The sequence below is a fragment of the Marmota marmota genome, unplaced genomic scaffold (assembly GCF_001458135.2).
Source record: "Marmota marmota marmota unplaced genomic scaffold, marMar, whole genome shotgun sequence".
Classification (NCBI taxonomy): Eukaryota; Metazoa; Chordata; class Mammalia; order Rodentia; family Sciuridae; genus Marmota; species Marmota marmota.
The window spans coordinates 4,736,587-4,763,176 of NW_026000249.1; the positions used below are offsets into that span (position 1 = coordinate 4,736,587).

The 26,590-nt window shown below is 34.7% G+C and overlaps 1 protein-coding gene across 1 annotated transcript in view; it reads left to right on the plus strand.

Annotated features, from left to right (window-relative positions):
* Positions 1-26,590, plus strand: part of Mospd2 (motile sperm domain containing 2) — a 43,451-nt gene continuing 16,861 nt past the window's right edge. Inside the window, exons 1-6 of the mRNA XM_015488047.2 lie at positions 1-133; positions 280-349; positions 18,087-18,242; positions 20,067-20,153; positions 21,833-21,987; positions 25,266-25,326. Of these exons, the coding sequence (XP_015343533.1) occupies positions 125-133; positions 280-349; positions 18,087-18,242; positions 20,067-20,153; positions 21,833-21,987; positions 25,266-25,326 (538 nt within the window). The 5' untranslated portion in view covers positions 1-124. The remainder of the gene's footprint in view (positions 134-279; positions 350-18,086; positions 18,243-20,066; positions 20,154-21,832; positions 21,988-25,265; positions 25,327-26,590) is intronic.

Consider the following 26,590-nt stretch of genomic DNA (forward strand, 5'->3'; position numbering starts at 1 on the left):
CCTCCCCCTCCCGCCCTTCCCTGTCTACCTCTGGGCCTGACTGGCCGGGTGATGAGATACTCTGGCGGCGGCGGTGGAAGGGGCGACGACTTCAGCAACTGCAGTCACATCCACAACCGCGATCATGGCCGAGGTGAGGAGCCGACTGCACCGCTGCTGGCACCCTGTACTCGGAAACAGCCTCCGAGGCCCGGGGCGCTCTCCAGGGTGCAGGTAGGCTGGGTTGAGGGTAAGCTGTGTAGTGCGAGAAGTAACTAAGCTGTCGTGTCTCCCACCCAGAATCACGCCCAGAATAAAGCCAAGCTCATCTCTGAGACCCGGCGAAGATTCGAAGCTGAGTATGTGACAGGTGAGCATTGCGTCCTCGGGGTTGACAAAGGTGTAAAATGAGCATCCTCAACTTTGCTAGGGTATTTGTGGGTGTCTCTGTGGGAACCCTTTCGACTCTCACAGGAACCGTGCTCTGCACGTTTCAAATTTTTTGCTCTCCATAGCATACTGTGTATGCTGCTCCAAGTGGGCAAGTGGTGCGTCTGATGCTTCCTTTAAAGGGTTAATGTAAACTGGAAATTCGATGATTTTCTAGCATCTCTTCGCGTTTATAGAACCTGTAGAACACTTATTAAGCTTACAACACAGGCGACACTGGCCATTCCATGGTTCTTTAACTGGCTTTTCACCAGAGACACTCTAAGAAAATGAATCTGGAAACTGCCATAATACTGTTGACGTGTACTTAATTGAATATGCCAGTTTCTTTGATATTTTGCCTAACAACTTCACTTCATATAACCTACCATGCTACCCACAGTGTAGGCCTTCCAGTGCTAGAACAAATTATCTTATAGTCTCACACTACACCTAACAAAGTTCCTATGACTCCAGAATTGATTTATTGGTTGAACATTCTGTGTTCAGATATCACAGATGCTTGATTTGTCAGTTATTTAACTAAGGATTTAATATTCATACAGTAGTTTTTTAAAACATACACGATAAGTTATAAACATGGAATTGAAAAAGGATCTTTATGTTGCCTACTTAAAATTGTTTATATTCCCAACCTTGCCACTATATAGCAAAGTTGTCTATTCTGAGCCTGTTTCCATATCTGTGAAATGCAGATAAGGTTAGGAGGATTAAAAGAAGCATATATCAAACTGTCTACCATGGACTTAACATATAATAAGTTCTCAATGTTTCATCTCAATAGTCATTTTGGTTTCTGTGAAAGGAGTTATGCTTGCACATCTTGACTCTAGTGCTCAGCAGAAGTTTATTACAACTTTAAACTCTCCTAGATTATGTATCAGTTGATGACCTAGAACAAATAAGGAAATCTGTTCCAAATAGCTTGATCAGTAAGTCTTTTCATGCCTCCTTGCCAATTTTCTTCACACTCCAAACTTTACACCAGAGAGTTGCAAAAGCACTTGATTCACTTTTAGCCCAGAGATATCATTTCAAATAACATAGCTGGTTACAGTAAAGACATAATTCTAAAATTGCTTTCAATAGAAATGTAACTCTTACAGTTACATGGTTTGTAGTATTTTAAGAAGTAACTCAGAACTAGACCTAGTGAACTAGTGATTCTGCGATCAGTAGTCATTTCATTATGCCCAAGGGAAAAAAACAAAAGATAGGTAGAAATTTAGCAATACACAGATCTTAAAGGTCATCTTGGTTCAGCCTTTTCATTTTTAAAATGAGGAAAGTGAGGCATAGGGAGATTAAGTGATTTGCTCAAAATCCCTGGTGTTAGTAGCTTGGCCAAGGTCAGTGCTCAGGCCTTCTGAAATTCACTATAGTAATCTTTTGGCAATGCCATGATGTCAAATTAGATCATGTCACTCCCCTTCCCACTGCATGTAGAATAAAATCCTAATCTTCATGGTGGCCTGCAATGCAAGACCATACATCATCTGGCTCTTGCCCACCCCTACATCGTTACCTCTTACTACTCTCCTTGCTTGGTGCAGATTTGACCACTTCCTGCATTAAGAAACATATAGTGCAACCCAGTGCACACATGTGCATACTCACATAGTTGAAATGAACATTCATTAAAAATACTTTCTGAAACCATGTGATTCTGATGTTTTTACTGTTTGACATCCTTTTAAAAAATTCAGTGACCCACAAATTTGACATCACAATCTAAAACATGACCCACAGTTTGAAAAACATAACTATACTGCCTCATTTGTGTTCATTAAACAAAATGAGTCTGTTTCCATCTTGGGAACTTTCCACTTCTTTACTCTGCCTGGAAGGCTCTTCCCCAGTTGGAGTGTGTGGCTAGGTCCTTTTATACTTTCTGAGGTTTAAATATATCTGAGAAGCCTTCACTGATTATTAAATAGCTTCCCTGTCCTGCTTATTTTCTTTCCTTTACAGCTCTTACCTTAATCTGTAATTATCTTGTACATTTGTTTGTTTATTGGTTCGCTTCCTCAAATAGATTATTAATGAGTTCTGCAGAAACCTATAGAAATTGAGGGGAGAGGTCTTATATATCTTACTTGCCTCTGAATACCTAGTATAGTTCTCAGTACATACTCTGAATGACTACAGCAATACTTACATGCATTGGAAGATTAGTCCAATTATGAATTAAGAACTATCCCAACTGGCTCTCCTTTACCACCATAATCTAACAAAGAGCAGACCTCACAATATATCTCATCCAAGCACTATTCCAAAGTAAAACACTGTGCCAGGCATAGTGGTTCATACCTATAATCCCAGCAACTAGGGAAACTGAGTGTGAGGCCAACCTCAGCAATTTAATGAGCCCTAAGCAACTTAGTGAGACCCTGTCTCAAAATAAATAAAAAAGGCTGGGGATGTGACTAAGTAATTAAGACCTCTTGGGTTCAATCCCTGGTACCAAAAAAAAGAAGCACTGTACTGTATGACATTAAGAATAGGAAGGGGTTTGCCCTTACACACTTGAGTAGGTAGGAACATATGTAGTTTATTTGCACAGCAATTGCAAATATTAATTTATAGATTTATATGGAAAACAAAAATAGCAACCTTCAAAGACTTTCTCAAAGTTTCAGTTGTTTCACAAAATGTAAATCTGATAAAGGTGGAGTTGCAAAATAGTAAAAACAAAGTTTTATAACTTACCTACGTTCTCCCTTTTAAGTTTGCTCTTTAGAAGTTAACTTGGGTATTTAGAACATCTACTTTCCTTCTTCCTCTGTCTTTCACAATTTCTATTGTCATTAACAATATTTTGTTTCATAAGAGACTTAAAGCAGACTTACGTAAATGTGATGTTTTTCCAAAAGAAAAATGTGTATTATCTGCAAGCCTATCTCTTCAAGCACTATCTATAATTCAAAAGCTATTTTAGAGGTAGGTTCTTGAGGATTTCAAACACATTTTTGTGCCCGTAGTAACTGTTACCAATCGTGGGTATATTGTAATCTGGCAAAAAGAATAAGATATAGGTCCATAATTGTACTTTTTTTCTCATTGTTACTATGAAAAATTCCATGCTGAGTTTGAAATGAGAAACATTTCCCATTCTTTCTTTTTCTCCGTATGCCCAAGAGAAGAGACTAATCACTTGTGACAATAATTTATTCAGTTCCTCAAGCACTCATTATATGCTTAATTCTGGGAAGCAGTGTGTCAGATTAGAGAAAAAGCTAAAGAAAAGTAAAGCCCCTTTCCAAAAAACTACAATCTAGTAGAGGCATTAAAATAGAGACAACTGTTAAGTTTAAGGCAAATTACATTAAGAGTAATAAGAGTGCTAAAATGCTATCTGTAGTAGTCAAAGACAAGGATAAATAACTACTGGTTGGTATCTGGGTAAACACAGAGTTACAAGAACCTTTATAGAAAAGGTGGTGCTCTACTTTGAATCCTAAGTGTCCTCCAAATATCCATGTGGTAAAGGCTTATTCCCAGGGTGGTGCTATTGGGGAGGTGGTGGCCTTTAGGATGTAGGGCCTATGTGAGGTCTTTAGGTCATTGAGGAGTGTGCCAGTGAAGTGGATTATGGGACCCCTTTCCCTTTCTCTTTCTCTCTATTGCTCCTTGGCCATGAGGTGAGCAGTTTTGCTACACTACATGCTGTGCTGCCTTGCCTTGGGCCCAAAAGAAACCAGGCCAATCATTGCCTGGAACCTTCAAAACTGTGCTAAAATAAACCTTTTCTCTTTATAAGTTGATTTTTCTCAAATATTTGTCACAGAAAGCTGACTAACTCAGGTACTATGTTTCTCATGACTTTGGAAACATGGTAGAACCTGGCTAGGTAGAGAAAGTGATCTACAAGGGTCAAATAGTCTGCCAAGGGACTAAGGTTAAAAGATATGATGCATGTTTAGGAAACAATAGCAAGTCCTGTTTCTAAAAATATTGGAAGTATATAGTATAAAGAGCCTTGAACATCCAAATGATGTGTGTTTTAAAGTGAGTGTGGAGAACCATTGAGAGGTTTGTTAGATTTATTATGTGACTTTACAAACATATGAATTCATTTAATTGAATTTAGTTGATACCAAAAACAGTCTACAAGCCCCCATAAGCTTGCCATCCAGAGATAGCTCTGCTAACAATGGATACATTTTTTCAGTATTTTTTTGAATACACTTAAGATTAGATTGTTTTTTTGAGTTCTGGGAATTGAACCCCTAGGCCTTGTGCATGCTAGGCAAGCATTCTACCACTGAGCTGGGGCTGGGGTTGTAGCTCAGTGGTAGAGCACTTGTCTAGCACAAGTGGAGCACTTGTCTAGCACAAGTGAAGCACTGGGTTTGATCCTCAGCACCATGTAAATAAATAAATAAAATAAAGGTTGAAGTATTTAAAAACCACTCTATGTAATTCTGTGTGTTATATTCTTATTGATATTATCTTTATTTCTCCAAATTTATAAGGTAAGCAACATTGTATATTACCATTTTATATTTGAGTCTATAAATAAGGCAGTTTTCTTATCATTTAGCTTAGGGAATCCCTTTTTGGACATTTAGATTATTTCCAGATTTTTTATACCTTTATTTATTTATTTTTATGTGGTGCTGAGGATCTAACCCTGTGCCTCATACAATCCCAGCCCCTCCAGAGTATGTTAATATACTTTTTGTGATGAAGTTCAGATTTTTTCCTTTAGATTCATACCTAGAAATCAAATTATTGTTTTCCTGGATGAATATTTTTGACACATTTGATAATATGTGTTGAAATTCCTCCAGAGAAGTTTCACCAATATTCATTCCTACCAGCCTATAGGAGAGTACTAGTCTCACCACACTCTTATACATATTTAATGTGACTTCTTAACTGATGATTCCTGTAGTTTGCATTTGACTGCTAGTTATGCTAAACATTCTAGATGTTTATATCCATTTGTAGTTTAAACTTTTTGTTAGTATAGCTTTTAATTATGGTCTGGGCTTTTTTGCTCATGTCTCTTACTTTTTTGCAGTTTTTAAATATATTCAAAATGACCCATTGCTTTGGGTTTTTTTTTCCATTGTTATCAAATAATCTTCTCTCACTAAATAAAATTTTTGTACTTTTTTAATTTTTGTTTTGATTTTGTTTTTTTAATTTTTTCAATTTTGAAAATTTTGATTTATAGAATGTAAACAACCTGTGCGTACTGCTTAACCAAAGAACTAGAGTGTGTACTTGTGTGTTCTTGTGTTTATGTTTTTTCTCAATTCTAATACCTAATACAGGAGTGATAAATATAATAAATATAAATTAAAAAGGTTTTTGGAAATCATCAGTTATTTTTCATAGGGTAAAAGGGGTCCTAAAACCAGATGGTTGAGTATTGCTGCTCCAAGGTTTGTATTAGGCAGTGTTAATAGGTAGATTGTGAAAGAAGCACATGTTCAGCTTTACTAGATAATGTTGAACTGTTTTCCAAAATGATTCTACCAGTTTTCATTTTAACCAGTAGTATTTTTAGTATCCTTGTTTTTCCACACCCTAAAATTTCCCACTTTAAAACAAATTTGCCCATCTGATGGAGGTGCTAGGCTTTCTATCTCATTGTGGTTTCAGTTTGCTTTTGTTTGAATATCAGTGAAGTTGAACAGTTTTTCATATCTTCATGGGCCATTTGGTTTCCAATAACATGAAAATCATTTCTTCAGGCACCTGGTGGTCTTTTATTCTTCCATATAAATTTTAGAATTGGCTTATCATGTTTCTGCAAAATAAAAAAATAAAAAAGGCTTCTGTTGGAATTTTGAGGGGAATTGTGTTAAATCCTAAAATGAGTTTAAGGAGAGTTGACCTTATCATGGTGGAGTCCTTCTATCCAAGAACCTAGAATATAGGTCTGCCTACCAAAGTCCTTATTATAGAAGGACTTCAGATTTTCTCTATAATGGTTAACTCTTCTTTTGTTATATTTATGCCCTGGTCCTATACATGTTTTATTTTTAAATGGTATGTCTTAAGACTTATTTTGTAAATGATGGTTGCTAGTTTATGGAAAATACATTTGACTTTTTGACATTAATATTAAATTCCAAAGCCTATTCACTCAGTCTGATCATTTGTAGCTAGGTTAATTTGTGATTTCTATGGAGATAATAACATCACCTTGAAATACTGCCAGTTTCATTCTAAATTTCCAATTCTTAGATCTTTCAGTGCTTTTCTATTTCCACACTAGCTGGAACCTTTAGAACACTGTTGAATAGAAGCAGTGGTGAAAGCATATTTGTCTATTCCTGAGTGTAGGAACATAGTTCTGAATATGTCACTATTAAGTATGATATTTGTAATCACCCTTTATCAAAGTGAAGAAATTTCCTTCTGTTATTGGTTTGCTAGTTTAGGATTCTTTGATTTGTCCTCATCAAGTCTGGTGATTGAACTTTACTAAATTCTTTATACACAGTTTTTATATCTGATGAAATTATTTATCATAACTCATAATTTTTACATCTGATGAAATTTTCATTTGGGGTTTTTCCTTTAATTTGTTAATATGGTAGATTATATTGATCAGGTTTTAAAAATAAACTACCAGATTTAGATTAACAAATTTTTTAGGAATTTTGTATCTATGTTTTTGATTTGGCCTGTAATTTTCTTTTTTCTTATAAGGTTGTATAAGGTTAGAAGTATTTCTTCTTCTCTGTTCCCTAGAGAAGATACATTCATTATTTAGCTCTAACCTGATTCCCAAATTTGCCACCTCCTCCAATTTATTATTATTGTTTCATGTGTCAGTGTTTTGTTACTTACCTTATATTTACTAATAATTTGATTTACTGTTTCTTCTTGAGTTTCGGATCTTATATCTAGAATCATCACTATTTCATATCATATATAATTCCCCTGATAAGGTCTATTGTAGTAAACTCTTTGTTTTGAAAATGTCTTTGTTTTGTCCTTAGCTATTTTTATTTGTTTGTTTTGGTTATTCTTAAATTAAGCAATTAAAAGCAATTAATTTAAGAAATAACTTTCTTTTCTGAGGATGAATGAGGCAAAGTGGTTAGCAACATAGACTACAAGAAAGGCGAATTTCAAGTCCAGAAAGATCAGCAGTGAATGGAAGGAATGCTTGTAGATAAGGGGTGAATAAAACAGGAATTTTCCTTATCAACCACCCTGTCTGGAATGGAAGGGTGGAAGGAAAATGACATTTTAAATGTAACTGTAACTGTATTATTGCATAGTTTGGATAGTACCTAGATTATGAACCATAAAAGGGACCAGTTTAGGCTTCACCTCTTTGCATCTGCAATATCTATCTCTGTTTTGGGCTAGCAGATGGTGGGTGATCACAAATGAGTCTGCATAATTAACGAGTTATTAACCCCAAGAAAGGAAGCCTTTAAAGAATAGACAGGCAGACATTTTCATTTTCTTCAATTCTTCTCTATTTTTAACATTCTCAGGGTCAACCCTTTTAAAGTTTTCATGATTGGAATAAGAGGAAAAGATCTTCAGAATTTATCAGATGAATGTATGAAGAAAATGTGAGATAAATAGATAGATAGATAGATAGATAGATAGATAGATATCATGTAAAACTATTCAAAAAGAAATCCTGTCATTTACAACATTTAGGATAAACCCGGAGGATGCTGAGTTAAGTGAAATAAACTAGGCACAGAAAATCAACTACCATATATTCTTACTTATATGTGAAATCTGAGAAAAGTTGAACTCCTCTTAGAATTGAGGTTTCCAGAAATTTGGCAGTGGGGGCAGGGAGGCAGATATTGATCAAAGGATGCAAAATTTTCATCAGACAGGAAGAATAAGTTCAAGATACCTATTGTACAACATGGCGACTATAGCTAATAACAATATTTACTAGACAGAAATGATGTGTATAAGATAATGTGTATGTGTATGTTAAATAGCTTGATTTAGCCATTCCACAGTATGTATATATGTCAAAACATTACAATATAAATATATACAATTTTTATTTGTCAGTTTGTAAATGGATTAATTTTTAAAAAGAAGTTATTGATTTTCTTAAGAGAGAGAGAGAGAATTTTTTTAATATTTATTTTTTAGTTTTTGGCGGACACAACATCTTTGGGGTTTTTTTTGTTTTGTTTTGTTTTTTGTATGTGGTGCTGAGGATCAAACCCAGGCCGCATGCATGCCAGGCAAGCACGCTACCACTTGAGCCACATCCCCAGCCTAAGAAGTTATTAATTTTTATCCTTATTTCATATCTGAATATATCTGCCATAGGGAATGTAAGATTATAACTTCCCATGGAGACATGCATGGTGAATGTGTATTGGGATAAAGAATTGATAGACCTCCTTATTTTTTAATCTTTCTTTTTATAGTGACTAGCAAATGTTCTTTTATTTTTGATCTTATTTCTTTAAGTTGTTAATACCTATTCTTCATATGTCCTCATTCTGAATGTTTAGTGATATTTATAAATTTAAACCATCTGTTACTAGAATGCTGTCTGTCATTTCTAGGATGTCAGTTTGTTTTTTGTCATAGTCATTTGAAAAGCTTGCACAAGAATGGTGGTCTTGTTTACCATATATCTATTTTGTGCTCTTTTTTTTTAAGTTCCAGGGATGGAACCAAGAACTTCATTCATGCTAGGCAAGTGTTCTCAGGATACATCCCCAGTCCTATTGTGTGCTCTGGGTAGTAGAAGGATTTTTCATTACTGAAAGTTAATCTCTAAGAATATTTTCTTTATTTTCTTAATTTTAGATGGACACAATACTTTTATTTTGTTTATTTATTTTTATGTGGTGCTGAGGATCAAACCCAGTGCCTCACATGTGTGAGGCAAGTGCTCTACCACTGAGCCACAACCCCAGCCCCCCTCTAAGAATAATTTTGATTTGATAAAATCTCTAAAAGACTGAGTTCACAGAAATTCCTAAAGGACTTTTCCCCACTGTAGCCATTTTACAAAGAATGGGAAGGCAGAAAACTACTACATTTCAATCAAAACTACTTTTAGCTGAATTTGTATAGACTAGTAACTTGGCATTTAGGAATAAACATTTTTTATATTATTGCTTTGTCTGGATTAGTTGGGCCATAATTTTCAGAAACTTTTTCTTTCCTGTTATACTGCTATATACTCACAGGTATCATAGGACATTCACAGGCAGTTTTTAAGTTTTTTTTAAATATATTTTTAGTTGTCAATGGATCTTTATTTTATTTATTTATATGTGGTGCTGAAAATTGAACCCAGTGCCTCAACATGCTAAGCAAGCACTCTACCACTGAGCTACAACCCCACCCCCAGTTTTTAAGTTTTTATACAGTACTCAGTATCAAGAACATTGAATTTTTAAAATGAATAAAAATGTGTGAGAGAAAATAAAAGACTTGAGAAACCCAATATACATTTAGTAGACCTTCTAGCAGGAAAAAACAAGTGCTATGAAATAATAGTTGACAATTACCCAAACTTTATAAAAGATATCTGTGTTAGTCAGCTTTTCATTGCTGTGACAAAATACCTGAAAAAAAATCAACTTAGAAGAGTTAAAGGTTTGTTTTGGCTCAAGGTTTCAGTCTATAGTCACATGGTTCCATTGCTTGAAATGGAAGGCTTCTGAAAAAGTAGAACATTATGGTGGAGAGGGCATGGTGGAATAGAGTTGCTCACTTTGTGGCAGCCAGGAAGCAGAGGGAGAGAAAAGGGCCAAGGATAAGATATACCCTCCCAGGGTATGCCATTTTTTACCTTTCTCCTCAAATTAGACCCCATCTCCTGTAGTTTCCACCACCTCCTAATAGTCTATTCAATTATGAACCCACCAATGGATAAACCCATTGCTGAGATCAGAGCCCTCATGATCCAATTACTTCTCCAAAGCCCCACCTCTGAACTTTGCTGCGTTGGGGACTAAGTCTTCAACAAGTCATCCTTTGGGGGACATTCCAGATCTAAACCATAATAGCATCAAGTATTCACACTAAACACAACAGTCTGAGCATCATAGTTTCTCATCAGTAGCAGTGATGCTGGGAAACAATGAAGTCATTTTCAGAAAGTACTAAGGGAAATACCTGCCCACTTAAAATATTCATTCAATAGTAAAGGTTAATAATTTAGGCAGGCATAGATTCATAGTTCATTGCTGATAAAGTAAATACTAGACTATTTCTTCAATAAGTAAATAGAATGCAGAAAGGAGTACATGCAAAAAAGCAATGAAAAGCAAAGAAATGGGTAGGCAAAGTAGTAAAGAAAAAAGTCAACAACAACAATAATAATAGGAATAGGGAAATTGGAGATGAAACATCGCAAGGACTTATATTATTTAGATTACCATAGAGATTAACTTTAGATTTTTGCAAATAAGATATGGGGGATAAAAAAAAAAGAATAGAAGGAAGATCAGTAGACAAGGGGGCTTGAAGGGAAGGGGGAGGGATAGGATATGAAAAGACAATGGAATGAATCTGACCTAACTTTCTTATGTACGTATAGGAACATACTACAGTGAATCTCACCATCATGAACAAGACACTAATTAAAAAAAAAAAAAAAACTATAAGTAAATAGCAGAAAAATCAGTAGAGGGAAGGGACCATGGGGTAGGAGTAAGGGAGAGAAAGGAGAAGTACTGGGGACTGGATTAGAACAAATTATTTTCCATGCTTTTATGATTATGTCAAAATAAATTATATTATCATGTTAAAAAAAGAAAAAGAAAAAAGCCCCCGAAAAAAAAAAACACAAATGTGAATATTATTTGTAGGTGCTGAAGGATAGAAATAAAACGTTTAACTTCCAAACCAGTGGGGGAATGAATAAAAAGTCATTTCCCTAGCAAGAAACAGGAAAGGATAAGCAGAGAAACATAGTAACCATGAGACACAGAAAACAGCAGAAATAAGCCCAACTTTTATTAGTAGTTGCTGCACATATAAGCAGATTTGTATGCATTAACTATCAGATTAAATTTTAAAATTGTAATGACATACAGGCTACAAGAGATTACTGAAATAAATTAATGAGGAAAGGTTGAAAATAAAGCGATGGGGCTGGGGTTGTAGCTCAGTGGTAGAGGACTTGCCTAGCACATGTAAGGCACTGGTTTCGATCCTCAGCACCACATACAAATAAATAAATAAAAATAAAGGCATTGTGTCAACCTACAACTAAAAAAATTTGAAAAAAAAAGAGATGGAGGAGCTGGGGTGTAGCTCAGTGGTAAAGCACTTACCTAGCATCTGCAAAGCCCTGGGTTTGATTCCTAGTGCTGAGAGAGATAAATAGAAAGAGATGGAAAGGTACGCAAAACAAATATGAACCAAAATGAATCCTGCGTTGGCAGTACTTTCATTAGGCAAAATATTAACTTTGAATGGAAAAGCAGTATTACATATAAATAGGGATATATAGTACTAATGATAAAAGGAACCCTACAAAGATGTAACAATTAAAAACTAATAATATAAAAAACTACCAAACAATATAATCTTAATATACATAAAGTGAAATATCCTAGTTATAAAGCAAACTCAATAAATCCACAAGCATGTTGGATGATTCTAACAGACCTCTTCCAGAAATATAGAAAACAAGAAGGCAAAAATACATAAGATTTTAAGATTAACAGCACAATGGACAAACTTGATCATAGACATAAATGAATGCATGTGTGTGTATTTGAGTATATAATCTTCCCTTCCCAATAAATATAGAATATATACTTTTTAAATATCTATTTTTAGTTTAGGAGCTTTTGCAAACTTTCCCCACATAATAAGACATAAAAGAAGTCTCAGAAAACTCTAAAGAATCTAGGTCATACAGACCAAGTTCTCATACCATCAAGCAACAGTATTAGAAATCACAATAAGCATATACTTAAAATAAATCAAATTTTAGGAAACTAAAATAACATAACTCTTAACAATGTATGTAATTCTTTATTCTGTTAAATAATCATAGGATATCACAATGGAAATTACCAGTTAACAGCATAGCTTCTAAAAACCTATAGCAAAGGCCATGTTTAATTGTTAACCAATGTGAACCAAAATGAATCCTGCGTTGGCAATGCTTTCATTAGGCAAAATATTAGTAAATATTTTAGAATATTTTATAATAGTTCTTGTAAAGTCAGGAAAAAAGACGGTGATCTGTACCATTTTTTTCTATTTCTCCTCATTATTTGGATGACTTAGTATAAAGCATAAACAGAGAACAGCAAAGTCCTGTTTTTGTACAGCCCTTGAACAGAGATTTGTGTGTGTGTGTGTGTGTGTGTGTGTGTGTGTTTAAAGGATTGTTAAACACTTACACCCAAAAATTCAGCAACAAAGGACATCTTTGGCCCTCAAAGTCCAAAATATTTAGACATTTACCATTTTGCCCTATATAGAAAAAAATTACCAACCCCTGTGGTAGACCAGTGGTTCTCAAAGTGTGGTCTCTGTACCAGCAACATCATGTAGGAACTAGTTACAAATGCTGATTCTTGGATCCCACACAGAATTAGATACTCCAGGGGTGGGTTCCAGTAATCTTTGTTTTAACAGTCTCTTCCTAATGATTCTTAATACATGCTGACACGTGAAAATCAGTGCCATAGGCCAATGACTTAATCCCATCATAAAACGATCACCCATCACTCACAACAAAGTGGAGATTCAGGGTAGATTGTGGCCAACTAGCAGAGGATACTCCAGAAGGTATATTTTATTATTTTGGCCAATCACTCCCATTGTTGACATTTACACAGTCCACCCAATAGAAGTAGTCCATCTAATATGAATGCTCCTCCAAGGCTCTATCAGGACTTTACATGGATGCAGGCCCAGAATTGTGGAGGAATAAGAAATGATATGGTATTATAAGCTACTATAATGATCTAAAGTTTTATGATTGCTCCTTTTGAATATTATGATGCCCAATTAAAAACAGTTCTCTAATTTTCAGTATCAGAACATTTTTGTCGTTTTTCAACTTTCATCTGAAATCTAGGCCCATTATAATAACTACCATATGCTTCCAAGACTTTCTCAACTAGTTAACTTTTAGGTAAATTTTGTCTTTCTCTGATGGTTAACATTCTAACTTGTGTTAATAGAAATTCGTGTATATAGTATTTACATTTTTCAGTGTTATTGATCTTCCAATGACTATGTATAGGCAGTCCTTATCTCCACTTTACATATAAGAAAATAAGGTTCAGGGACTTATTGGGTCTCAGTATATATATATTAGCATGGGACTTTTGATTCCATCACTCTACCCCATACCCTGAATATGGCCACATATTTTTAACCCTTGTTAAATTTAAAACACAGTTTCTGACCTGTTGATAATATCACTGTTTTACAAGTAAGAATCGTAGTCTCTTTATCTTGCAACACTTAAAACTGTGTGTGTGTGTGTGTGTGTGTGTGTATGTGTGTGTAGGTGAAAGATGAAAAGCTAAGAGAATCATCTTTACCCTAGAACATTTAATACTGTCTGTTCCCAGAGGTGAATCACCATCGCCATGTATCTTTAGTTCTTTCTCTGCCAAATAATAGATGTTACAATTTAATTATTGGTGTTCTACCTGTATAAAACCAGTTTACAGAAAAGAACTCCTATAAGAACAAATACATGGTCAAAAGAGACAGTGAACCATAGGTGTACTGGTAGTTCATTAAGAAGGTTTCTAAATAAAGGAGTAGCTGAAAATGAGTTATTATGAAGAAATACAGCTGGACGCAGTGGCACATACCTGTAATCCCAGTGGCTTGGGAAGCTGAGGCAGGAGGATCACAAGTTCAAAGCCAGCCTTAACAATTTAGCAAGGACCTCAATAACTTACTGAGACCCTGTCTTAAAATAAAAAGTAAAAAGGGTTGGGGATGTAGCTCAGTACTTAACCCAGTTACCCCTGAGTTCAATCCCCAGTACAAAGGAAGGAAAGAAGGAAGGGAGGAGAAATATAAGAAAGGAAGGAGGGGGAAGAAATGCAGAGATGAGGCTTAAAAAAATCTATCACTTGAGATTAATGTTGGTCTGTAATGAAGTTGTCACAGATCCATAGTAAGATGAAAGTAATAAGGAAAAAGAATTGAGATTATATACATATATATCTGTGCATAAAACTAAACCCCTCCTCATATATTCATATTAATCATTGATAGGTGAAGTCTTTCAAAGTAATGCCCTAAGTATGTGTATGCATGCACATTTTTATCTTCAGATACATTTTAAGCACATGTCTTTAGCTTCTTCCTGTAACAATTTGTCTTAGTCTGGGACTGGGTAATTTATAAAAAATAAAAATTTATTTTCTGAGAATTTTGGAGGCTGGGAAGTTCCAGATCAAGACTCTAGCATTGTCTGGTAAGGAAGTTCTTGCTAAATCCTCACATGGCAAAAGGCAGAAGGGCAAGCTAGCTAACACTTGGGGAAGCCTCTTTTATAAGGTCTTACTCCCAGTAACAACAGAAGCCCTCATAGTAATCACCTCCTAAAGACCTCACCTATTTACACTATGCCATTGGTAACACCTAAATTTTAGTGGGAACCCATTCAAACCACAGCACATCTAGACTTGTCAAAGGACTGGTTTTCTGAAAACTTCCAGTTATCTGTGGGTTATGTTTGAAAACAGCAGATTTTGTTGTCGTAAGCACAATTAATTTTTGCCTCTTAGCTTGTGTTCCTAGGCCATATTTTCCTTACTTCAAATGTTCAGTTCTCTTTCTGCCTCTTGTCTTTGTCTCCTTCTCTTTCTCTTATTCTCTCTCCCCCCTCCCCTTTCTTCACCTCTCTGCTCCAACCCCTTTTCCTCCGTTCCCTTCTGCCTCTACTTTTCTCCTGCCTCTCTCTTCCAAGTCCCACATTCTCCTCTTCATATATCTTCTTTACTTTCTCCCTTGTCTGATTTCATTTCTATTTGTCTAGGTGTAAACGGTTAGAAACCATTTAATATGTAAATATATGTCTATTAATAATAAAAATCACTTTACCATAAGTGAACTTTTCTCATTTTAAAGATCTGTGTCCTTGAAGGTTATCAAAAGGCAGTAGGCTAACTGGGTGCATTGACTCATGCCTGTAATCCCAGTGGCCTGGGAGACTAAGTCAGGAGGATTGCTAGTTCAAAGCCAGCCTCAGCAATTTAGCGAGGCCTTAAGCAACTTAGTGTGACCCTGTCTCAAAATTTAAAAAAAAAAAAAAAAGGAGCGAGACTCAGTGGTTCAATCTGTGCCTCTGGGTTCAATCTGTGGTTACCCCCACCCCCCAAAAAAGGCACGGTCTTTAAATTTCTTAGTAATGAGCACTGTCTTCTTTATGCTTTCCCTAGTGATAGTACTAGCAGTGATAGTAATAATGAGAAAAATAATGTTTTCTTTTTTCTTATGGCTAATGTTTACTGAATTTTTACCACTTACCAAATATAATTCTAAATGAGGAGTTTTCAGAGTCTGTGACCCTAGGGGATGCCTAAGATGCTTTTAGAAGTCTATGAGGTCAAAACTATTTTCATAATAATTCTAAGATATCATTTGCCTTTATCACTGTGATGACATTTGTAGTGATTGCACAGAAGCAATGGTGGACAAAACTGCTGATTCCATGACCCAAATCAAGGCCAATAGTCTTCATAGTCTTGCTTGTCAGCCCTCTCAGTGAAAAAAGAAAAAGGAGATTTAAAAAAAAGCCAATTTTATTTTAGAAAGTCTCTAATGATACAGTAAATTTTATTAAATATTGACCTTTGAGGACATGTCCTCTTAATGTTCTATGTGAAGGAATGGAGAAGTATGCATAAAACACTTCTGCATGCTATGTATGTTTAAGTCGCCATCTGAATTAGTCACATTTTTCCTGGAACACTATTTTTATTTGAAAGAACGACTGATGAGTAAACTACAGTTATGCAGACTTGAGTATTTGGCAGAATGTTTCTTGAAAATACATGAAGTCAGTCTGTAATTTCAGAGGAAATACCTTATTGATCCAGTAACCCAACTGGATGATTCTTCTTCAGGGGACAGGAGATTATGTGAATTCTTTTATTTCCAACTTATGCTTATAAATGTCACATATGATTTTTTAAAAATATGATGAATTTTTGAATAGCAAAACTAAAAAGCATTTTCCAAGGTGCAAGTACCACAAAACCATTTATTTTATAGATTAAAAATAGAGCCCAGATATTAAAAAGCACATCCAAAGTGACAATCTACAGATTTATGATTTATGGTCTCATATTTTAGAGTGATTTAAATTTCCAAGAACTTTCATGTATGTTTTTTCATCTGGTCCTCATATAGCACTATGTGTATATAAAACAACTTAAAGATAAGGAAATTGAGACTCAAAGAAGACAATTCTCTAAATGCACCTTATGTTTTCATGCCCTTCCTGCTATTATCTCTGAAGTTCTGGAATAAAGGCAGTGGAACTGGAAAGAAACATCTATAAAACTTGGAAACTAACTAGATCTGAAAGAAAAGGAAATGAAGGAGCCAGGGAATTTTCCCAAGCTTTTTCATGGGCCCCTGGGAGGATACAGATAGCTGAAGATGAAGAAAACAAAATGAGATAGAATAGATTGTGTCAGCAAAGGTTTGCTGAAGGACTTCTCATTGGCACTACTGTCATCTGTTTGGGAGGATTCTTAAGATGTCTACATTTTGCATTTTTATTGTCTATTAGGGAAATATGGCATGCATGCCAGGAACTGTAATTCAAAGCAAAAACTGGTAAGTGCCTTAAGAAAGGCTTAGTTCAAGTCCTGTACTGCTGTTCACAGGAGAGAAGAAATTATATCTTTATGGAAGAAGAAACATTTGAAAGGAGTATTGTAGAATGGTAGAATTTAGTTGCACAGAGATGGTTGTACAAAGACAAGGAAAGTTCATTTGCAGAAACATAGTGAGAATAAGGCATACAAGGAAGAATATCTGGTATAGAAATTAGGTATATAGCATGTGTGTAGGCCCATAGTGAGAAGTTATTATTATTGAAAATAATTATTCCAATAAATTATTGAAAATGTTGGCCTCAGTATGGAAATAATAAATAACATAATGCTGCATATGTGATCAATTTTTCATTTTGCATTTAGTTTATTTTTTTTTTAAATAACACTTGCCAAGAAACCATCTTTTTTAAATAACTTACTAATTTCTATTCATATGTCTTTATTTGAATACAGTAAAGATTTTAAATTCATATAACAATTGATCTTCCCAGATACTGGTTTATAGTTTTAGAGAGGGTTGTGCTAAATATTTTACTCTGGTCTTCTTTTGGGGGTCTCTTTGTTTGGGTTTAGTTTGGTTTTCTGAGACTGTGTTTCACTGTGATTCCAGGCTCAAGTGATCCTCCTGCCTCAGCCTCCTGAGTTGCTGGGACTATAGGCATGCATCAGGCTCTGGTGTAATTTTTTAAAATATGCAGTCTTTAATTTCATTTTTCTCTCACTTAGAAATTCCATCATTCCTTTAAATTGCATCTTCATCTGAATTATATCCCTACATCTGTCCTGAAATATCTTTGCTTTGTCTCCCAGGTCTTTCTTCTTCTTGGTATGGGCATTTGTTGTTTTTAATTTGCAGAATTAATCTGACTTGGATATTTATTACTCTTTTTTCCCTAGATAAGCCAGAAAAATATGATCCACGTGATGTTGAAAGGCTACAACAAGATGATAACTGGGTTGAAAGTTACTTACATTGGAGACATAATGTTGTCGATGAAACACTAAAGATGCTTGATGAGAGTTTTCAGTGGAGAAAAGAATTTTCTGTCAATGGTAAGCAATTCAGTATAACTGTGACAGGTGAACATTGCCTACACAAATGTTACTGTTTTACATTTATTAAATGTTGTATTTATACATATTCTTGGCAATTGTCATACACATATGAACATAATTATTTAGGAAGACCTAATAACACTTTCAAAGAAACATCTTGTGAAAAGGTCTTATAAGTAGGATCATTCCTAAGGAAATCAACTCACCAGGGAGCAGAATCACACATTCTTCACAGCACAGCCTTCTAACTTGTGTTTAGTTTGGCATCATTATATAACAGTAAGTCAGCATCCTCACAACTGGACCTAGAAATAAGGAAATGTTATTTTCTTGATTTTCTGTTTTTTCCAATGCCTTTCCCTATTCCCAGAGTTCTTTGTGCTTGTAAGTGTTTATATAGAATTGTTAAATGGATAGGGATTCCAGAAAAGCAAACTTATCCCCAAGGATTCCAATGGCAGTTTTCTCTTCTTAATTTTTAAAGTCCACTACTAGATTGAAATCTGTCCCCAAATGGGAGTTTTAAATCTTAGAAGGAGTTGTAGCATGGTCTTCAAGTATATGAACAGCTCTTCACAGGGGAGGGGGTTACCTGTTATCTGTCTCCTAAAAATTTAGCAAGAAGAAACTGGCATAACTACTGATTTCAATTAGGTATAAAGAAGGATTTCCTGTCCTTGAATATTATAAACTCTGGCGTGAATGACTCTGAAAATTTAGTGCAAGACAGTCAACAAATAATTAGAGAAGATCTCTCCTCACTGTTCATACTTGTAGAAGGAATCCATGAGAAAGGGATTATTGAAGAAATAAAGTGATTGTACTAATAAAAAAGAATGTGATTGGAAATTTTAAAACCATGGGAACTTTTCAGCAAACAGTGAAGCACTTATTACTGAAGGAAAAAATTAATCTGATATTTTTAAATCATTTAAGTACATAATACACTTTTTAACTCAACCATACTTGTGTTCTTACATAGAATTGCTAGTTTTGGGTGGCAAACAGAGATAGGATAAGCAGTGGGAGTGTGAGAAAAGAGAAACCTTGTAAAGTTCTTGGGGAACTGCTGGTAAATTAAACAAAAGCTTACACTTTGCCATGCTGGTCTTCAGCCCTAGCAGAGATAGGACAGGCACATTGTTTGTTCTCCCTGTTAAAGGATCTTGTGTATTTCTTGAATTTTCTACTGCCCCGAGGTTATAAACTTTGTTAGAGACTACTGGATATCAAACTTTTTTAGAAAAATATCATTTTAATAAAAAAACCAAAATGAGTTTTTCTCCTCCAAATTTGAGTTTATGTGAATACATACAAACATTTTCTTTCTTTTTTTCTTTTCTTCTCTGTGCTAGATTGAACCCAGGCTTCATGTACTAAACACATACCCCACCATTGAGCTACATCCTGGGCCTCTACTGTGTTCTCTTGAAATTGTCTGGTAGTGATAATATTTGTTTGCAAGGCAAATAATTATGTGAGCCACACCCAGAATGTGGAAATGTATCCAAATAAATAATGACTGACTTGTCAAAGAAAACAGAGTATTTCCATTTCTGTCACCTGTATATCTTTATTTGTTTGCAGTGCTAGGGATCAAACATGGGATCTTGCACATGCCAGGCAAGGGCCTTACCATTTGAGATATACCCACAGCTCTCCATATGTCTTTATGTAGTTTGTTTCCTTAGTAGGAAAAACCCTTTGTATTGCTAGTTGTATCTTTATATATGAGCTACTATGTACCATTACCTTTACATTGTCAGTTTCATCTTTTGGTCCCTAAATTACAATTACTGATCAAAGTTTATCACTTTTTAGACCTTAATGAATCCTCCATTCCCAGATGGTTGTTAGAAATTGGTGGTATTTATCTGCATGGTTATGACAAAGAAGGCAACAAATTGTGTAAGTATATTTAATTTATGCACTGACATTTATCTTTCTCAATTGAATTAATCCACAGCACTTTCTCCATCTATAGTACACTGCTCGCCTCCTGCAATTAGGGATGATCAGGACCATCTTTACTGCATATCACATACTTAATAGTTGTGCATTCTGTTTGCATTATAAGAAAGTAGGCAGTAAATGCAAATGCTGCATCCTATAAACCAAAGTAATTTGATTCTGAGTTACTATTTTCTATTTTGACTTTGTTGTTAACATTTGGATGGTTATACAGGAAGTCATTTTTATTGTTGATGTTGTTGTTAACATTTGACCCAATATTTTTATGAAGAATCTTTTTTACAGTTGCTTACACTTGATAAATGGACATTTTGTGTGTGTTTCTCAGTCATCTCCCCTTAGCTTTTTTCCAAAATGTGTATAATAACAAGAACAGAAACAGTCATCTCTGTTGTTCAGATGACTCCTTCATTGTCCTCTCCACTTGCACCAAATCTAGCTTCATATTGTGCCATGGGTGGGATTTGACAGGTGTGTTTGATCCCTGGACTGAATAGCTGTCCTGTGCTCGTCTTGCTAGTTTTCTCTTTAGCTTGTGATCTGTACTGTATTTTAACAATATCTTATCTTTCCCTTTTCACTATTTTCTCTCTCAATCTTTATTTCTTTTAGTTTTTCTGCTGCTTGCCCCTTAAATATGTTTCCCAGGCTTAGTCTTTTCTTGGCTTCTTTGACTTTCCAGCTAATACTATCTCCTTGGGTCATCTGAAGAATAATGGCAACTTCAGCCACCTCTGGACAAGTGGTGGGGATCCCAAGTAGTCTCCACACCATGTGCACATACCCAGCTACCCACTAACTGGTACCACGTGACTGTCAGCTGCTTTTTAAAATGACACACAACTGAACATCTGCATCCTACCACTTGCCCACTTTCTATATTGCCCTACTCAGTCTCACCCATTGTCTTTTCCTCTAATATAGCTTGAATTTGGTGCCTTTTCCATCCTCACCAGTGCTTCCTCATTTCAGTCCCTGACTACCACCCACTTGTTCTTAGTCCCTTCCCAAGTCATAGACTATTAAGTTTCCTTCCTTGCCTCTTCCACTCTATCCTCTATGCCACTACCCAAAATGTATTTTGAAATAGGAAAACCAAAATGTCCTGGTGTTCCAAAGTCCCTCAAGCCCAGCTCCTGTCTATTCCACATCTCCTCTTACCACTTGTCAGAGCTTCCACCACCATCTGAAGCATTTGTCTTGCTCTGCTCATCACCTGTTCAGGCCTTCATCACACCTGTCAGTGTCTTTCCTCTGGATGAAACATTTTTTCTAGTTCTTGGCAGGACCATTGGCTTTCTTTCCAAACACACTGAAGAGCACTTTTAGGTTATTACCAAATAGTGTTTGTTCACCTGCATGTTCTGTTTCCCCATAGAAGTGAAGGTTGTTTATTTCCTAAGGGAAAAAAAATAGTTTAAACTTCTCTGCCTCTCTTTAATTTAAAGGACCCAAGGGCAACTATTTCTCATTTAAAAGAAAGAAGAGCTGCTTTTAATATATGAAACAAAATGAGTTATAAATGAAGAAACATGTCAAGGAAAAGGCTATATATGTATGTAATAATATTAAAATGCCATAAATCTTGTTCTTTATCTTTTGTTCTGCTTTAAAAGTCTGGATCAGAGTGAAGTATCATATAAAAGACCAGAAAACTATTTTGGACAAAAAGAAGCTCATAGCATTCTGGTTGGAACGTTATGCTAAGAGAGAAAATGGGAAACCTATAACAGTGATGTTTGACCTGTCAGAAACTGGACTGAATAGCATAGTAAGCATTTTCCATTAATTCTAAACCATTGTTTATCCTGGCTTCTTCCGTCTTTCCTGTATTCCCTGCCAACCAAATTTTGTTGTAAAATAGAGCTAACTTAAGTTTGACATTTCTTTTCTTTGAATAGAGTCAGACATGGAATTGGGTTTGCAGAGAATTAAATTTGCTTCAGTATTTGGCATTGACACTAGAATTCCTAGAAATGTCCCTTGTCTGATATACAGGATGATGAGGTAGGACATCAAGACTGGCAGAGCATGAGTCAATGTGATGACAGCTTTTTTACCATGGTTCATATCCTACTGCACCCATTCCTGTGCCCTGCACAGAGGAAACACATGCAATAAATATCAAGTAATTCATGTATGATCTCTATGACATTATATTATACCGTGTTTTGCAGTTGCAAAATGTTCACATGAGTTTTGCACATACTGTGATTTTGTTGGGTACTTTCATTTGCTAATTTGGATTTGTTTTCTATTTGTTTGTTTGATTTGCTAAACTTTAACCCTCAGATGATTTTTGCCAAGCTTAAAAACATAAGTCAAGCAACTGGGAGTGGGCTGCATGCCTGTAATCCCAGCTACTCAGAAGTCAGTGGAAGGAGGATTGCCTGTTCCCAGGAGCCTGAGGCCAGCTTGGGCAACTTAGCAAGACCCCATATCAGAAAAAAACATCAAAGTATTCAGTCTTTAATTTCGGCCCCTCTTTAGTGCTAAATATAAAACCTTTAGCAGCAATTGAGATCAGTTGGCACATTTATTTTAACTGTTGTCTCTTACATTTAAACCATGGCAGATTCTGGTAGCAGTGAAATGGCATTTGCAGACCCACTCACAGCAGTGTTTAAATATTTTTGGAAATCCATTTGGCAAAGTATTTTAAGAACCTTAAAGTGTCCATATTCAGACTGTTTTCTCGTAACTAACTTCTAGAAATCTGTTCTAAAGAAATAATCCTGAATTTTAAAAAAGCATGAAAATGTTTCTCAGGATGTCATTTAAAATAGCAAAAACCTAGAAAACATCCAACTTGTTGAAATGGTAAACTATGGCGTATCTAATTGGTGGAGTATATGTAGCTATATAAAATTGTGTTTATAAAGAATTTATAGTAATATTGGAGAATACTTCTTTAATGAAAAAGATTGTTTTACCATAATATGGTGATATGTAGCTCAATAAAAAAAAGAAAGAAAGAAAGAAACCTTAGACTTAAGGCTAGAGAGAATTATTAACAAGAAGTTTTGGGTGTGATAGGACCACGGATTATTTTTTTCATGTTTCTATTACTCTTTCTTGTTTAAGAATCCAATGCCCTAGATTTTTCCAAACTAGTTTCCATGTGAATAGGTTTTTAATTACAGAGGAAATTGTTTTATATTCAAAATCAAATTACCTAAATAAATAAATATTCCATAAAGGTAAGTCGTGATTCTTTTATCCTTTGGGTATGATAATTTCCTATTAACCCAGAATCATGCAAAAGAAATGTTAATATTTTCTATTACCAAATATAGAGACAGGGAATTGACAAGCTGTTTTTCAAGCAACTTATATGATATCTCATGATCTTTAATTTGTAAATAAAGTCTATTTGCATGACTAATTATTTCAGTCATTATTGTTTTAAACTACTTGAATCTTATTGCATAACTTCTTTCTATATATGACCTTCTCATGATTCACTTAAATCAGCTTATAAAGATGTATACAGAATTACAAAGCAAAACATAAAGAAATCATTTGTTAGAGTTGGGCTACCAGTTTGACTCTAAGCTTTCAGCTGCCTGCCTAAGGAAATGAAATCTTTTAAAATTATGCAGTGGCCATACTTGAAAATCAGTATTCTCGAACAAGTGTATCCATTCCTGATAGTTGAACTAGAGGGAAAAATCTTCCATGGGTCCTCAAAGGAAGGACATTTTCCAAAATAACATATAATATCCTCAGAAACAAAGGCATTCTTATAGAATGCAGAGCAATAGGATTCATGGAGCTATTTTATGTAGTACCCACTGATAGACACACAGCAGTGGCATCCTATCAAAATCCATGTGAATAGCAGTAACTCAAGATTTGATGAACAAGCATAGTCGATTAAATAATTGGTGGAAACAAGAATATTAGACAAAGACTAGGCAAAGTTTCTAGAGGGATCACAAATTATAAACTAGGTAACCAAATTTTGATATAACTAGTTCTTTTCAGCTATTTTCTTTGACTCTTACTTAACCACAAATTATGAAACTTTGCACAGTAGATGTAATGACTATTTATAAAGCTATTATTATATGCTAGGATTTATCCCATAATAACTACTTCAGATAGTTAAGGACGCTTACTTTCAGTTTACTGCAATTAAAGATGCTGCAACTCAGAGGCTAGGGATGACTTTATATAGACTGTCATCTCTAGAACAATCTGCCTTTCAGTAATTGTGATGGATTTTAGTTTGCCTGCTTATATCTTTCATCCAGCAGACTTTATGAGGTGGCAGATCAGGATTACTGAAACAGCCTGTGCCCATGAAAGAACATAGAATGAAAGGCAAATAACATCCCTAATGACCTAATTTACTGTTGCTGTGCTTAAAGCATTAGAACTTACCAGACAGCTAAGTTTACAAAGTCTCCCAGAAATTGAAGTCAATGAACAACACTTGAATGTAAACTAAAAGAATAATTTGAGGTCCCTAAATAAAAGGAAAGAAGTCAGAGAAGTAAAGTAGATACTTTGATACTTTGGTCAGTGTTATCAGATTAACTGTTGGGTAAAAAAAATAAAATATATTTTGTTGAAGCTATTATGTGGTGGAAAAAGTAGATTTAGAAGGCAAATATTCTACCAGAATTTGTGTGTGTGTGTGTGTGTATGTGTGTGTGTGTATAATCATTCCAAGTTATAAACTGTATGTATTCTTGTTTTAATAATTCTTGAATTGTTCAGTAGATTTTTAGAATTTTTCTGTGGGGATTGCTTTTAGACCCATTTTATGCCCCATTGCCATAGCAGCCTGAAATACATAACAAGTTTGAGCAATAATTTTAAAATGTCATTCAAGCATCTGATTTCTTCAACTTAATTTTAGGGCTGATAATTACAGTTTAATGACCTAAAAACTGAATGCTTGGAAATGTAAATATTTATATGAGCTCATTTTTAAGAATTTAATAATTGTCTCATTTGTATTTAACCATTTATGACCTTTAGAAATGTGCAATTTAAAGTTCTCTAATACGGACAGTCTTAAAGATTTAATCTTTATTTTAGGACATGGACTTTGTACGCTTTATCATCAACTGCTTTAAGGTTTATTACCCTAAATACCTCTGTAAGTAACTTACTCCTTTATAAAAATATAATATATTGAAACTATAGACAATGTCTGAGAATTGTAGTTTGTTATATTATTATAGACTTTCATACCTAAAACATTATTTTCTGATGAAGAGATTTAAATGTGTACAAGGGGGATGTCTAAGTGCATTTTATAGTAGGTTAAGAGGAATTTTTTTCATAAGTAGTCATTGTTCTTTATAGTTAGTTTTAAAAGTTTAAGTTCTAAAATGTATGTATACGTCCAATAAAACACACACACACACACATACAAAGGTACATACAAATAGACATTTACTTAAAATATTATCCTCATTTTACTATCCTTTCAATTTAGAAATTTATTTTAAATTGTATTTATTATATGGAATGTTTTTGCATGTAAGAACAGATAGCAATATTGATTAAATACACTGTATGATAAGCAACATTGTTACATAAAGTACAGTGTGTTTTGATTGCTCTCTAAATATTGTCATTAAGAAAATACTTCACAAGAAAGCACTATATTTGAATCTGGAGTTTATTTATTTGTTTTTAGTTTTAACTTTTTGGTAATTACCCAAATGGAAAACTCCTAAATCTCATATGCTCTTTTTTTTTCATTTGTTGGATTTATATGATGAGTTCCACCCAAGGAAAACAAGCTGCCAACCCACATAAACAGTCAAATATATTGAACCCCAGTGGGTTAAAAGTAAAAAGATAGAAGGGAGGCGATAAGAAAATTTTAAAAAAATGGAAATTCATAGATCCTTCCTGGTATACTCCTGGCAGATATCTCAATTAGGGTCATTTGGGACTCATGATTTAGGTGACATTGAAATATAAAAATTCCTAAAGCATCTTACTTTGGCTTGCTTTCATATTATTATTGTTAATGTGAAGTTAGGAATAGACAAAAAGCGTAATGGATATTAAGAATAGTGCTGCCACCTCTAGCCTTGCTCTCTCTCTCTCTCTTCAGAGACAGTATTTGTGAATGTTCTTAGCTATAGAGAATGACCAGTAGTGTTCAGTTTGGGGAACCTGTAGCATCTGCTATTCCTTATGAATTCTTTTGTATCTGACATGTACCCTGACTCTTTGAGGCTTGCTGAGCAGTGCCAATCCTCAGTTTATAGGATATCACTACTCCATATTATTAGTTAGATTCTCTGATGGACAAAATGAAAATAAAATGTCCACTTATTTATTGAAATATCTAAAGGAGTTTGTAAAGAGCCACTTAGAAATAACAAATATTCTTATTACTTTAT